At 40.6% G+C, this 16309-nt stretch overlaps 2 protein-coding genes across 5 annotated transcripts in view; one reads left to right on the forward strand and one right to left on the reverse strand.

Annotated features, from left to right (window-relative positions):
* The window catches only part of TMEM116 (transmembrane protein 116), a 104222-nt gene that overhangs the window by 77210 nt on the left and 10703 nt on the right, over nucleotides 1-16309 (forward strand). The gene's annotated exons all lie outside the window — the stretch shown is intronic.
* Nucleotides 13446-15968, reverse strand: LOC101400422 (disintegrin and metalloproteinase domain-containing protein 1a-like). 2 transcript variants are annotated; one of them, XM_087423629.1, is made up of 2 exons: nucleotides 13643-15968; nucleotides 13446-13603 (listed from the first exon to the last, which is right to left on the reverse strand). In XM_087423629.1, exons 1-2 carry the CDS (start codon nucleotides 15951-15953, stop codon nucleotides 13446-13448), a joined length of 2469 nt encoding a protein of 822 aa, XP_087279755.1. In that variant the 5' UTR covers nucleotides 15954-15968. The 2 variants fall into 2 exon arrangements, with proteins under 2 accessions (XP_087279755.1, XP_004444006.3); XM_004443949.3 differs by having other exon boundaries at nucleotides 13446-15953.

Below are 16309 nucleotides of genomic sequence, written 5' to 3' on the forward strand. Positions count from 1 at the left end.
CATAAGAAAATATGAAACTCCTTGGTAAAGGTAAATATGTAGACAAATACAGAGTACTGTATTACTGTAATGTTGGTGGGTAAATCATTTTTAATTCTAATATAGAAGTTAAAAGACAAAAGTGTTAAAAATAACTAAAAAGTATGTTAAAAGATACACAGTATATATAGATGCTAATTGTAACAACAATAACAAATTGGGGGAGGGGAGAAGTTAAAGTGTTGAGTTTTTGTATGGGATTTAGCTTAAGTTGTTACTAGCTTAAAATAGACTGTTATGACTATAATATATTTTATGTAAGCACCAAGATAACCACAAAGAAATGCCAGTAGAAGTTACACAAAAGAAAAAGAGAAAGGAATTAAAGCACATCAATACAAAAAAATCAACAAAACGAAGGAAGACAGCAAAAGAGGAAAAGACAGACAAAAGAACTACAAGACTAACAGAAAACAGTTAACAAAAATGGCAATAGTAAATTCTTACCTATCAGTAATTGCTTTAAACATAAATAGATTAAACTCCCCAACCAAAAGATACAGAGTGGCTGAATGGATTAAAAAAACAAGACTCAACTATGTGCTGTCTATAAGAACCTCCCTTTAGATTTAAGAATATACTTAGGCTGGGACCAGCCCGGTGGCAGAGCAGTTAAGTTTGCATGTTCCACTTCGGCAGCCTGGGTTTCACCGGTTCGGATCCTCGGGGCAACCCTACTCACCGCTCATCAAGCCATGCTGAGGTGGCGTCCCATATGGAAGAGCCACAACTCTACAACTATGATACACAACTAGGTACTGGGGCTTTTAGGAGAAAAAAGAAAAAAAGAGGAAGATTGGCAACAGATGTTAACACAGGGCCAATCTTCCTCAAACAAAAAAAGAATACACACAGGCTGAAAGTGAAGGGATGGAAAAGAAATTCTATGCAAATGATAACCAGAAGAGAGCAGGAGTGACTATACTTATATTAGACAAAATAGACTTTAAGTCAAAAACTGTCCCAAGAAGGACATTATATAATGATAAGAGGAGCAATCCACCAGGAAGATATAACAATTATAAATTTATATGCACCTGTGTCTTGACATGAGTACAGCCGTGTTTGGCCGGTCCATGAACCTACAGCCACCAGCACACAAAGAAATCTAAAGTGGCTTTCTATGTGGTGGGTACTGGCCCTTCTCCCACAGAGATAGTTGCAATTTGTAAGATTACAAGACTCTTTGGGCGTCATAGGCTGGGACGGACTGGCCATCCATGCCGGGCTGGGGCAATAACCAAGGAGCTCAATGCACGTCCACAATTGATAACCATTTGTGCATGAGAACACCAAATGCTTACTCTGAAAACTACTCATACTATATAAGCTCCTAGAGACTGGGGCCTGATGAGAGTCTCGCCTATGGGGGGACGCCTTGCCCAGGACCTCTTTCAATCGGCATTCCTGCCTAGCCGTGTCAGTTAAAGGGACTCTCCCCAGTGTAAGGGCGTGGATGTTTTAAGTACCCCATCTGATGTTTCTCTTTTTCAATTGATCAGATGTTTCTCTTTTTTGATCGATCTGATGTTGTTTCCTCTTTTTATTGACCTATCTAGATGTTATAAGTACCCAATCTGATGTTTCTTTGTATATAACTACTTCCTGTATTCTCCATATCTATTTGCTAACTTTCGCCTTTACCCTTCCCTATATAATAAAGTGTGCACTCAGTCCATTCGTTTGGGTTGGAAAGTTCCTTTTTACGTCTCTGATCGAATCCATCGAACCTCTTACAACAACCTGACATCAGAACCCCTAAATATATAAAGCAAGGATCTGAATAGACATTCTTCCAAAGAAGATATACGATGGCCAACAGGTCCATGAAAAGATGCTCAACATCACTAATCATCAGGGAAATGCAAATCAAAACCACAATGAGATTTCACCTCAAACCTGTTAGAATGGCTGTTTTCAAAAAGACAAGAAATAACAAATGTTGGCGAGGATATGGAGAAAATTGGAACCCTTGTGCACTGTTGTTGGGAATGTAAATTGGTGCGGCCACTATGGAAAACAGTATGGAGGTTCCTCAAAAAATTAGCAGTAGAACTACCATATGATCCAGCAATTCCACTTCTATGTATTTATCGAAAGGAAATGAAAACACTAACTTGAAAAGATATATGCACCCCCATGTTCATTGCAGCATTATTTATAGTAGCCAAGACATGGAAGCAAACTACGTGTCCATTGATTGATGAATGCGTAAACAAAATGTGTATGGTAGTCCCCCCGCATCCATGGTTTCCCTTTCCATGGTTTCAGTTACCTGTGGTCAACTCCAGTCTGAAAATATTAAATGGAAAATTCCAGAAATAAACAATTCATAAATTTTAAATTGTGTGCTCTTCTGAGTAGCATGATGAAATCTTGCACCACCCTGCTCCATCCTGCTGTGGATGTGAATCATCCCTCTGTCCAGTGTATTCCATGCTGTATAGACTACCCGCCCATTAGTCACTTAGTAGCTGTCTTGGTTATCAGATCGACTGTCGAAGTATCACAGTGCTTGTGTTCAAGTAACCCTTATTTTACTTAATAATGGCCCCAAAGTGCAAGAATAATGATATTGGCGATTCAGATATGTTGAAGAGAAGCCGTCAAGTGCTTCCTTGAAGTGAAAACTTGAAAGTTCTCAGCTTAGTAAGAAAAGAAAAAAAATCGTATGCTGAGATTGCTAAGAACAAATCTTCTATCTGTGAAGTTGTGAAGAAGGAAAAAGAAATTCATGCTAGTTTTGCTGTCACACCTCAAACTGCAAAAGTTATGGCCACAGTACATGATAAGTGCTTAGTTGAGATGGCATTAAAGGCATTAAATTTGTGAGTGGAAGACATAAACAGAAAATGTGCTCTGACTGAGGGCAACGTGTTGCGCCAGAAAGCATTGAGCCTGTATGAAGACTTCAGCAAGGGATCCCCTGAAACAGGTGACACCAAGCCATTTACTGCAAATAAAGAATGGTTACACAGATTCAGGAATAGGTTTAGACTGAAAGAGAGACCATATTCACATAACTTTTATTACAGTATATTGTTATAATTGTTCTATTTCACTAGTTGTTGTTCTTAATCTCCTACTGTGCCTAATTATAAATTAAACTTTATCGTAGGCATGTATATATAGGAAAAAACATAGTATATATAGGGTTTGGTATAATCCGAAGTTTCAGGCCTCCACTGGGGGTCTTGGAATATATCCCCCATGGATAAGGGGGGACTACTATATATATATATATATATATATATATATATATATATATATATATATATATACACAATGGAATATTATTCAGCCATAAAAAAGAAGGAAATCTTGCCTTCTGCGACAACATGGATAGACCTTGAGGGCATTAGGCTAAGTGAGATAAGTCACACAGAAAAAGAGAAATGCCGTAGGATCTCACTTATATGTGGAATCTAAAAGAAAAAAGAACCCATAGATACAGAGGGCAAATTAGTGGTTGCCAGAGGTGGGGGCTGGGGAGTCGATGAAATGGGTGAAGGTGGTAAAAAGGTACAAACTTCTATTTATAAAATAAATAAGTCCTTATTTGTAAATAAATATTGTATTAATACTATGTTGTATATTTGAAAGTTGCTAAGAGAATAGATCCTAAAAGTTCTCATCCTGAGAAAAGAAAATTTGTAACAATGTGTGGTGATGGATGTTAACTAGACTTACTGTGGTGATCATTTCACAGTATATACAAATACGAATCATTATGTTGTACACTTGAAACTAATATAATGTCAATTATATCTTAATAAAAATTAAAAGAGAACAAGCTTTAAAAAAAAGAATGAAGTTTGGACATACAAAAAGCTAAATTTTTGTCAAACTAATTTAATTCTGTGTCCTCATTGTGGGCATAATTACATCCATGTGAGGTTATGATGATGTGATCTGTGTTTTCGATAAATTATATAAAAGAAATTTTTTTCCTCTCACTGGTCCCCAGAGAATGGAGTGGAGTCTAATTCCAGGCTATGAGGATTTTCCCAAAAGCACTCCTACAGGAACAAGAAAGAATGTCAGGTCAGGTCTGAGAAGAGAGATGGCCTATCCGAGTCCCCCAGTGGGGCATGACCCCTGGACTCCAGGAGCATTAATATCTGCATCCAAATGTGTTTTCTTTCCCACATTGAAATTTCCCTTTGTTTCCCACAAATCTGGATAAAAATGTAGAGCATAGACTTGGCTGGGCTTTGAGGAGCTAAGGGAAGGGCCCGGGTCTCTGCTGGCCTGAGGCAGCACAGAAAGGACAATAGCTGGACGGGGAAGGCAAGTAAAGCATGCCAATAAATCACCATCAGAATTTTGCGGGGAGTAGCTAGCTGGGTCACGAGTGACTACCAATACAGATTATTGGAACATGTAAGCATTCTTTAGAAGCCCCAAAATATAATGGGGAGAGGAATCAGTTGAAAAGGTACACTTCCTAAGAACAGTCACACGTAATGCAGAACGAACTATTGTCACCCACGCTTTACAGGAAACGCTGACCCTTGGACATGGAGATTTCGCACCCCGAGTTATATCTACCTGCTGTCTCCTGACCACATTAAAACTGGCCCCTTCCCTACCATAGTTTGTCCTAATGGGGTTCAACCTTCATTTGCTGGAGTTTGGGGTTTTATAAACTTTTTATGACTTGCTTGACTTTATACATATTTAGCAATATTGCATCTGAGCAAGATTTTGGTTGTGCTAGGGAGTGGCAAGAGGCATCCTGCCCAGGGAATGAATCTGACCCTTTATATATTTTTTACTGATGTCATAATAGTTTATAACATTGTGGAATTTTAATTGTACATTATTGTTTGTCAGTCACCATATAAATGCATTCCCTTCACCCTTGTGCCCACCCCCTCAACTCCCTTCCCCCTGTTAACCATCAAACTCTTCTCTCTGTCCGTGTGTTAGTTTATCTTCCACATATGAGTGAAATCATGTGGTGTTTGTTTTTCTCTGTCTGGCTTATTTCACTTAACGTAATACCCTCCAGGTCCATCCATGTTTTGCAAGTGGGACGATTTTGTCTTTTTTTTGTCTTTTTTTATGGCTGAGTAGTATGCCATTGTGTATGTATACCACATCTTCTTTATCTAATCATCAGTCGAGGGACACTTGGGTTGCTTCCACTTCTTGGCTATAGTGAATAATGCTGCAATGAACATAGGGGTGCGTAATTCTTTTTGGATTGTTGATTTCAGGTTCTTTGGATAAATACCCAGGAGTGGGATAGCTGGATCATAAGGTATTTCTATTTTTAAGTTTCTAAGGAATCTCCATACTGTTTTCTACAGTGGCTGCACCAGTTTGCATTCCCACCAGGGGAATCAGGGTTCTCATTTTTCCACACCCTCTCCAACATTTGTTATTTTTTGTCTTGGTGATTATGGCCATTCTAATGGTGTGAGGTGATATCTTAGTATGGTTTTGATTTGCATTTCCCTGATGATTAGTGATGTTGAACATCTTTTCATGTGCCTATTGGCCACCTGTTTATCTTCCTTGGAAAAATGTCTGTTCATATCCTCTGCCTATTTTTTGATTGGGTTGTTTTTTTATTGTTCAATTGTGTGAGTTCTTTATATATTATGGAGATTAACCCCTTGTTGGATATATGATTTGCAAATATTTTCTTCTAGCTGGTGGGTTGTCTTTTCATTTTGATCCTGGTTTTGTTTGCCTTGCAGAAGCTCTTTAGTCTGATGAAGTCCCACTTGTTTATTTTTTCTTTTGTTTCCCTTGTCCGAGTAGACATGGAAGTCAAAAAGATCCCTCTATGACCAGTGTCAAAGAGTATACTCCCTATGTTTTCTTCCAGGATTTTTATAGTTTCAGGTCTTACCTTCAAGTCTTTGATCCATTTTGAGTTACTTTTTGTGTATGGTGAAAGAAAATAGTCTACTTTCATTCTTTTGCATGTGGCTGTCCAGTTTTCCCAGCACCACTTATTGGAGACTTTCCTTTCTCCATTGTATGTTCTTAGCTTCTTTGTCGAAGATTAGCTGTCCATAGATGTGTGGTTTTATTTCTGGGCTTTTCATTCTGTTCCATTGATCTGTGTGTCTGTTTTTGTACCAGTGCCATGCTGTTTTAATTATTATAGCTTTGTAGTATATTCTGAAGTGAGGGATTATGATGCCTCCAGCTTTGTTCTTTTTTGTCAGGATTGCTTTGGCTATTCAGGGTCTTTTGTTGTCCCATATGAATTTTAGTAATCTTTATTCTATTTCCATGAAGAATGTCATTGGGATTCTGATTGGGATTGCAATGAATCTGTAGATTGCTTTAGGTAGTATGGACATTTTAACTATGTTTATTCTTCCACTCCATGCGCATGGGATATCTTTCCTTTCTTTATGTCATCATCAATTTCTTTCAATAATGTCTTATAATTTTCATTGTATAGATCTTTCACCTCCTTGGTTAAATTTATTCCTAGATATTGTATTCTTTTTGTTGCGATTGTAAATGGGATTGTCTTCTTGAGTTCTCTTTCTGTTAGTTCATTATTAGAGTATAGAAATGCAACTGATTTTTATAAGTTGATTTTGTACCCTGCAACTTTGCTGTAGTTGTTGATTACTTCTAATAGTTTTCCAATGAATTCTTTAGGGTTTTCTATGTATAAAATAGAACTGCATAGAAGTGCAAACTCTCGTCTGCAAACAGCGAGAGTTTCACTTGTTTGTTGCCTATTTGGATTCCTTTTATTCTTTTTCTTTGCCTAATTGCTCTGACTGAAACTTCTAGTACTATGTTGAATAAGTGTGGCAAGAGTGGGCACCCTTGTCTTGTTCCTGTTCTCAGAGGAATGGCTTTCAGTTTTTCCCCGTTGAGTGTGAGGTTGGCTGTGGGTTTGTCATATATGGCCTTTATTATGTTGGGGTACTTTCCTTCTATACCCATTTTGTTGAGAGTTTTTATCATAAATGGATGTTGGATCTTGTCAAGTGCTTCCTGTGCATCTATTGAGATGATCCTGTGGTTTTTATTCCACATTCTGTTAATGTGGTATATCACGTTGATTGATTTGTGGATGTTGAACCATCCCTGTGTCCCTGGTATAAATCTCACTTGATCATGGTATATGATCTTTTCAATGTATTGCTGTATTCGGTTTGCCAGGATTTTGTTGAGGATTTTTGCATCTATGTTCATCAGTGATATTGGCCTGTAACTTTTCTTCTTTGTATTGTCCTTATCTGACTTTGGTATCAGGGTGACGTTGGCCTTGTAGAATGTGTTAGGAAGTATTCCATCTTCCTCTATATTTTGGAATAGTTTGAGAAGGATAGGTATTAAATCTTCTTTGAACGTGTGGTAAAATTCTCCAGAGAAGCCATCTGGTCCTGGACTTTTATTTTTCGGGAGGTTTTCGATTACTTTTTCAGTCTCTTTACTTGTGATTGCTCTATTCAGATTCTCTATTTCTTCTTGATTCAGTTTTGGGAGGTTGTATGAGTCTAAGAATTTATCCATTTCTTCTAGATTGTCCAATTTGTTGGCATATAGTTTTCACAGTATTCTCTTACAATCCTTTGTATTTCTGTGGTATCTGTTGTAATTTCTCCTCTTTCATTTCTAATTTTATTTATTTGAGCCTTCTCTCTTTTTTTCTTAGTGATTCTGGCTAAGGGTTTGTCAATTTTGTTTATCTTCTCAAAGAACCAGCTCTTTGTTCCGTTGATCCTTCCTATTGTTTTATTCATCTTCATTTCATTCATTCATTCATTCATTTATTTATTTATTTATTTATTTATTTATTTTGCAAGGAATATCAGCCCTGAGCTAACATCCATGCTAATCTTCCTCTTTTTGCTGAGGAAGACCGGCTCTGAGCTAACGTCTATTGCCAATCCTCCTCCTTTTTCTCCCCAAAGCCCCAGTAGATAGTTGTATGTCATAGTTGCACATCCTTCTAGTTGCTGTATGTGGGACGTGGCCTCGGCACGGCCGGACAAGTGGTGCATCGGTGCATGCCCAGGATCCGAACCCAGGCCGCCAGTAGCAGAGCGTGCGCACTTAACCGCTAAGCCACGGGGCCGGCCCTCCATTTCATTTATTTCTGCTCTAATTTTTATTATTTCCGTCCCCCTGCTGACTTTAGGCTTTGTTTATTCTTCTTTTTCTAATTCTGTTAGGTGTAGTTTAAGGTTGCTTATTTGGGATTTTTCTTGTTTGTTATGGTGGGCCTGTATTGCCATGAGTTTCCCTTTCAGGACCACTTTTGCTGCATCCCATATGAGTTGATGTGGTGTATTTTCATTTTCATTTTCTCCAGATATTTTTTGATTTCTCCTTTAATTTCTTCAATGATCCAGTGGTTGTTCAGTAGTATGTTGTTTAGTCTCCACATCTTTGTCATTTTCACAGTTTTTTTCTGGTAGTTGATTTCTAGTTTCATAGCATTATGGTTGGAAAAGATGCTGTTATGATTTCAATCTTTTTAAATTTATAGAGGCTTGCATTGTTTCCCAACACATGGTCTATCCTTGAGAATGTTCCACGCGTGCTTGAGAAGAAGGTGTAATCTGCTGTGTTTGGATGGAGTGCTCTCTCTATATATATATCTATTAAGTCCATCTCATCTAGTTTTTTGTTTAAGTCTGCTATTTCTTTATTGACTTTCTGTCTGGATGATCTATCCATTGATGTAAGTGAGATGTTAAGATCCCCTACTATTATTGTGGTGTTGTTAATATCTCCTTTTATGTTTGTTAATAGTTGCTTTATGTACTTTGATGCCCCTATGTTGGGTGCATATATATTTATAAGTGATATGTCTTCTTGGTGGAGTGTCCCTTTTATCAATATATTGCCCCTCTTTGTCTCTCATTACCTGTTTTATCTTGAAGTCTACTTTGTCTGATATAAGTATGGCAACACCTGCTTTCTTTTGTTTGCAGATAGCTTGGAGTATTGTTTTCCATCCTTTCACTCTGAGCCTGTGTTTGTCTTTAGAACTGAGATGTATTTCCTGGAGGCAGCATATTGTTGGATTGTGTTTTTTAATCCATACCACTGTTCTCTGTCTTTTGATTGGAGAATTCAGTCCATTTACATTTAGAGTGATTATTGATATATGAGGGCTGATTGTTGCTATTTTTTCACTCATTTTCTGGTTCTTTTGCATTTCCTTTGTTTCTCGTCCCGTGTGTTTTGGGCTACCAGTTCAGTTTGGTAGTTTTGTATGATGGTTTTCTTAGTTTTCTCTTTATTTATTGTATGTGTCTCTGTTCTGATTATTTGTTTAGTGGTTACCATGAGGTTTGTATAAAAAATTCGTAGATGAGATAGTCCCTTTTCTGAAGGCCTCTTCTTTCCTTAGACCAAGTCGACTCCATCCCTTTCCTTTTCTCTTTCTAAGTTATTATTGTCACTACTTATTCCATCTTGTGTTGGGAGTTTATGTTTAAAGTGGTGAGGTTATATTTATTTTGGTGTTTTCCTTCCCTTAATCTTTGGTGTTATAATTAAGTGTTTGCTAACCTATTCTGATAGAGAGCTGCAATTTTTCTGATTTTGTCTACCTGTTTTTCTCCTTGCTCAAAGCTTTGTATCCTCTTTCTCTTTTATTTCAGGCATTAGGGCCTTCTTGAGCATTTCTTATAGCAGGGGTCTTGTGGCAATGAACTCCCTTAGCTTTTGTTTATCTGGGATAGTTATTATTTCTCCATCATATCTGAAGGATATTTTCGCTGGATAGAGTATTCTTGGTTGAAAGTTTTGTCTTTTAGAATTTTGAACATATCATTCCACTCTCTCCTAGCCTGTAAAGTTTCTGCTGAGAAATTGGCTGAGAGCCTAATAGGAATTAATTTGTACTTTTTTTTTGTTTTTTTTTTTTTGTCTTGCTGCCCTTAATATTTTTTCTTTATCATTGACTTTTGCCAGCTTTATTATTATATGCCTTGGAGAGAGTCTCTTCATGTTGATATATTTAGGAGATCTATTTATTTCATTCACTTGTATTTCCCCCAGGTTTGGGAAGTTCTCAGCTATTATTTCTTTGAACAGGCTCTCTGCTCCTTTCTCCCTTACTTCTCCCTCTGGAATACCTATAATCCTTATGTTGCATTTCCTAATTGAGTTGGATATTTCTTCATTTCTTTTCAGTCTTAGCTCTCTCTTTTCTATCTGGAGCATTTCTGCATTCCTATCCTCAGTATTGCTAATTCTTTCCTCCATATCGTCAGCTCTGTTCTTTAAAGATTCCAGATTTTTCTTTATCTCCTCCATTGTGTTTTTCATTTCCAACATTTCTGATTGGTTTTTCTTTATAGTTTCAGTCTCTTTTGTGAAGAAGTTCCTGATTTCGTTGAATTGTCTATCTGTATTTTCTTACAGTTCCTTGAGCTTTTTATGATAGCTATTTTGAATTCTCTGTAGTTCTGGTTATAAATTTCTGTGCCTTCAGGATTGATTTCTGGGTGCTTGTCATTTTCCTTCTGGTCTGGAGATCTAGTATATTTTTGTATACTGCTTGAGGGCCTGGGCTTATTTTTCCTCATTCTGAAAATATCTGGTTGCAGCTTCCACCTGCCATCACTGGGTAGGGGTCAAGAGCTGTGTATTCTAAGCCTGCCCCAATCCCGGGGCACTCTGGCCGACTGGCTGTGCTGGTGCTCCGGGCGGGAGGAGGGGCTTTTTCTTTCACCTACCTGACCCCGGAGGCTTCTCGCCCTTCCCTCACTATCTGCTCTCCTGAGGTGCTAGCTTGGTGAAGGCACCCCTGCAACAGTTCAGTCCCCTCTGTATGGGAATTTCCCACAGACTGTGAGAGAACTTGGAGAGTGATGGTTTTCCTGTGGAGGGGTGGCCCTCCCCCTTCTCTCTCTGAGACCTGCGCGGTCCCGGAGGGGAGGGGCTCTTTCTTTCGCCTGCCTGATCCAGGGGGCTTCTCATTCTTCACTCACTATCTCTCTCCTGGGGTGCTAGCTTGATGAAGACACCCCTGCAACAGTTCAGTCCCCTCCATGTGGGAATTTCCCACAGGCTGTGAAAGAACTTGGAGAGCGACCATTTTCCCACTGAGGGCCCCCTCCCTCTGAGAGCCACACAGTCCCAGTCCCAGGGTCGCTGTCATTGGGGAAGGAGAGGAGTTCTCCTTACCTCCTTCCACTTCCTCCAGGGATACCAGCACCTCCACCTTCAGATTTAAGGCTGTGTGGGTCTCTCAGATGTCTTTTGTGTTGTGCAAGTGTCCTCTGTTGGTATATGGATGTCCTTTTTGTTGTATCTTAGCAGGGGAGAGTCTAAGGGGGAAATCTCACTCCACCATGATGCTGACATCACTTCTGACACTATATTTTAAAGTTAGCTCTGGTTAAATCATTCACTTGGTAAACATTTATTAAGCATCTACAATGTGATAGGCTCACAGCACTGAAGAAGATGGCAACATGCCACTCCATGATGTCAAGATGTAGTAGGAGAAAAGACATTTTCATCAATAACGACTACACAGTTTGGGGATTCATAATCGAGGGCAATTGTGGATATATTGATGGTCTTCCCTGTCACTTTTTCTGAAGTAAAAGGTTTATGAGGTAGTGGAGAATTTAGATTGAGTCATGCCTGGGGAGAGATGCACATTCCACCATTTACTAGCTCTAGACAAATTCTCTTTGGTCTGATTCTTCATGAACAAGATGGAGGTTTCATAGGGTGGTTGGAAGGATTAAATTAAGACAATGAATGTAAAGTGTTTAACACAGTTTCTGGCACAGAATGAATAATGCTAATTATTATACTTGCTTTGTGCTGTCTTCGCAGAGAAGTATCTACCACCTCCAAAGCTCTGTTACCTGTAATTGGAGAGATTCCTTCTGATATCAGTCAACAAGTTATTAATTTCAATGAATAAAAAAAGAAAAACAGAAAAAGATAAAATTTTAGTTTCATACATGTACTCAGCACTGTGAGAGGGGCCTCTGTACTGTTAGAAAATTAGTATAGGGCCGGCCCCGTGGCTTAGCGGTTAAGTGCGCGCACTCTGCTACTGGCAGCCCGGGTTCGGATCCTGGGCGCGCACCAACGCACCGCTTCGCTGGCCATGCTGAGGCCGCGTCCCACATACAGCAACTAGAAGGATGTGCAGCTATGACATAAAACTATCTACTGGGGCTTTGGGGGAGAAAAAGGATGATTGGCAATAGATGTTAGCTCAGAGCTGGTCTTCCTCAGCAAAAAGAGGAGGATTAGCACAGATGTTAGCTCAGGGCTGATCTTCCTCACAAAAAAAAAAAAAGGAAAATTAGTATAAATAGAGTTTCCTAACTCTAGGTGATATTCATCAGACATCTGAAGGTCTGAAATTCATCCTAGGAGGATTAGTAAAGAGGAAGGGCTATGAAAGGTGCTCTAGAAGAAAAAGAAATATTTTAGGTAAAAAGGGAGTATGGCTATAGGAAGTACCTGGAAATACTGGGAAATAATAAATTGAATATACATACATCATGTTAAAAATTTGCCAGATTTGAAAAGGTGGATGACTTCAACACTGACTTCTTGACCCTGGGGCGATCAGGGACTTCTGCCTTATCAGATATAGTCCCTCTCACAAAGTCCCAGAACAAAATTGACTCAATAACTACACCACAGGGAATCTGAAGAGATGTCTAACCTGAATAGGGTTATATTTATTTTTGTATCTAAAAACTCCTCGTTTCATGAATGCACATTTTTTTTTTTTAAAGATTTTATTTATTTATTTTTCCCCCAAAGCCCCAGTACATAGTTGTCTGTCATAGCTGCACATCCTTCTAGTTGCTGTATGTGAGACGCGGCCTCAGCATGGCTGGAGGAGTGGTGCCTCGGTGCGCACCCGGGATCCGAACCCGGGCCGCCGGCAGCGGAGCGCACGCACTTAACCGCCAAGCCACGGGGGCGGTCCCATGAATGCACATTTATAGGGCAAATTAGAACAATTGATCACATAAAGAACTGTCCTCACATAATACATAGTTGTTACTTGAAAATCCGTATGACAGTAATAAATGCAGGTAACTATAGTAGTGTATGTAAAACAACTTAGATGAAAGATGGCATGTCCTGAAAAAGTTTCTGGTGACTGGAAAAATTGGCCCAAGATAAGGACATTGATGTCAAAAGATGCACGTGAAGAGTTCAAATTAAATGTAAAAAAGCAAAAAGTAGTAAAATATTTAGCATATTAAATAAATAAAACTTTAATTACTAAAATGAATGATAAAAATGGGAGAATCCCTCCTCTCACATTAATATATTTTTATAGACTATATTAATCCTAGTCAGAGCCATTGGAGCTATCAATTCCCACTTCACCTCTGCTTCACTGGGCCTCTCATTCCCACTCAGTGCTCGAGGTCTTTGATATATTTGGCTTCTTCCTCCCACTACTTGACCTATGGCTCTGATTCTTCCTCTTCGCTTCCTTCCTCTGAGGGAGCCTCTTCTGGGGCAGCCTCTTCTGGGGCAGCCTCTTCTGAGGCAGCCTCTTCTGGGGCAGCCTCTTCTGGGGCAGCCTTTTCAGGCTCCTGTTCTGGGGGCTTTTCTGCAGCCTCTTCTGGACCCTTTACTGTGGGCTCTTCTGCTGCTGAACGTTTGCAAGCGAGGATGGCACAAATAATTATAATTAGTAATATTATGATTAAAAGTATAATGAGTAATAAGACCATGAGGTCTAAGAAAAATTCTTCACGTTTGGGACGACTGGTAGTGTTTCCACTTTCACTTCCACCTGGCTCTTCTGCACTTGGCAAACCAGCGGGGCCACTGTCTACACTACCCCCATTTCCTGGAGTTTTGCAGTCAGGAGGGGCATAGCCAAAATCACAATGGCAGTGCTTTAAATTGTTGCAAACTCCTTTTCCAGCACACATTTCCGCTGGATTGCAGTCATAGTTGAGCACAGCGTGATCAGTGCAGGAGTGACTCATGCACACTTTATCGGGGGCACAAAGAGTGCCACTGTGCACATCTCCATCATCGGGGATGTCAGTAGTACTATACATGTCCATGCTCCAGCACCAGTCATCTTCATATGGGACCTGGATCACTGTATGTTGGGGTTTGATTGATGGTACCCGTCTAATATTTGTACATATAACTTTCCCACAAAACATATTGTCAGCTTCACACTGAACATATGCTGGGTTATCCAAGGTGGGATGGCCACAATTTCCAAACCGGTCCCCTTTGCTGTTCATTGAAATGTAACAGTCTACTGGAGCGGATCTTGCAGGGTACCCAAAAATATTTAGGCATTGTTCGTCAAGGTCCCTGCACTGACCCTGAGTACAATAGTGATCTTGTGCACATGTTGTACCATCTTGTTTGTAGCTATCTTCAGGGCACGCATCAGAGTTACCATCACAATACTCTGGGAGGTCACATTCTCCCGAAGCAGGACGGCACTTGTGTCCACATGCTTCAAATTGGCATGAAATATTACAACAGGGTCCAGGAGTACACTTTGCATGCTCCTTCAGATTACATGTTTGGTCACAGCATGGGTTATTGTCACAGAAAGAACCACAGTCACACTGCTCATCGCCTTCCACCACACCATTACCACACTCAGCATCCCTACGCATGCGGCCTTTGTGCTGAGGCTTGTTGAATAGGCAGGCGCCTTTGAGTTCAAGGAGGAACTGGTAGAAGTCATCAGAGCTGCAGTTGCTGAAGCCACTTTCTTTAGTGATATTTTCATGCATGAGGCAAAAGCGTGTATCTTTACAAATGCAGGCCGAGTGGTCGTGCTGAATACCCAAGTTGTGCCCCAGCTCATGGACCATGAGCGCTGCAAACAGGAGGACATCTTCATGATGGAAGGATTCAACAGCTGCTGCAAAGCCGCTTGAACAGGCACCGTTGAGAAATGCCTGTCCCATATCCTCTTCAGGACGATGTCCAACAATCATGTGGGCGACATCATGCTTCACACGTTGGAAGAGCTTCTCTTGTCTCCAGCTATTGAAATTCTTGAGTGTAACTTGCAAGTCCACTGGGACCTCTATGAGGTCCCCCTCGGTCCAAATCTCCATTCCAGCCAGCACCACCTCGGTGTTTATTCCCCTAGTGAAGCTGTTGGCCAGAGCAATGATGTCCATCACTCTCTGGACTGTCTCATTGATGTTACTGCCCCACATTTGGAACCGCTGGTTGTTGACCACGACAAACATCTCCACATACTTGGTGTGTGACCACAAGTAGGACAGCGCCTGTGGACTGTGAGGCTTCCTGCTCCCTTGTTGCTGGCTGGTGGACGCCACTTGGCTGTCTTCGGAAGTGACACTACAGGAGATTCCAGCTTCGTGTGCCATGGTGTACAACACGTGTTCAAACCGTTTTGAAGAGTCCATGGGCTCAATGCCATAGGATTTTCCCCCCTTAATCAGGATGCCCCTGAGGCCTGAGCAGGTGTTGACAGAAACAAAAGAACCTGGGATGCCTTCTATGTAGCCTTCGTAGTGACAGTCACGTGAGATGAAGGGCATTTCTTGTCCCAGGCTGCCATCGTGGTAGCTGAAGACTGGAAAGTTATCCACAAAATAGTCTCTCTTCACCTTCAGGTGAATCAGCTGCTTCTGGCCCTGCATAAATAGCATGTAAGATGCCTTTTCCACTGGGTCTTCCCTTCCCTTGACTGTCAGACACTTGGGGATGACTATTTCGTAGGTAGAGTAATATACTGATCCCAGGTCGCAGTATAATCCTGGCAGGAAAATCAGTAACAACACCAGCATGATCCCCAGGCTGAGCCGTGAAGGGCCTGGCACTAGCGCTAGCCTGAAGCCCTTCATCTGGGGAGCCCCAGTCTGAAGCACTCTGCCAGCCTCATACATAACCACTTGGTTTTTCTGTAGAGAAGACAAGGAGGCACAGTCTCTCACAGAGGCTGCCACTGACATGGCCCTAGTGATCGGTTGATGATGCAGGGCCTGTGTCCATCAGCAGCAGCTCTCCCTGACACACAGACCCTCAGTCACACGTATTAGCTCCAGGTCTATGCTGGCTGCATAAAGGGTGGCTACTGCCTACCTCTGAGAGTCACAGCCTTTCGTCTTTCTGATCTCTCTGTTACCCTTCAGATAGTGTCCTTTCTCTGTGACTTCCTTCCACGGCATCAGCTTCAGTCGTGCTTGGCTAAGGTCCTTTTGACATCGTGGAGTGATGTCATCATGAAGAAGGACTGCAAACTCTAAAATGCAAGACTGTGCCTTGAGAGAGGAAACAAAACCTCCATGCCTTCCTCAACTGTGGCACA

This window comes from Ceratotherium simum, chromosome 35, assembly GCF_057802395.1.
Source record: "Ceratotherium simum simum isolate JZ-2026a chromosome 35, ASM5780239v1, whole genome shotgun sequence".
In the NCBI taxonomy this organism is placed as follows: domain Eukaryota; kingdom Metazoa; phylum Chordata; class Mammalia; order Perissodactyla; family Rhinocerotidae; genus Ceratotherium; species Ceratotherium simum.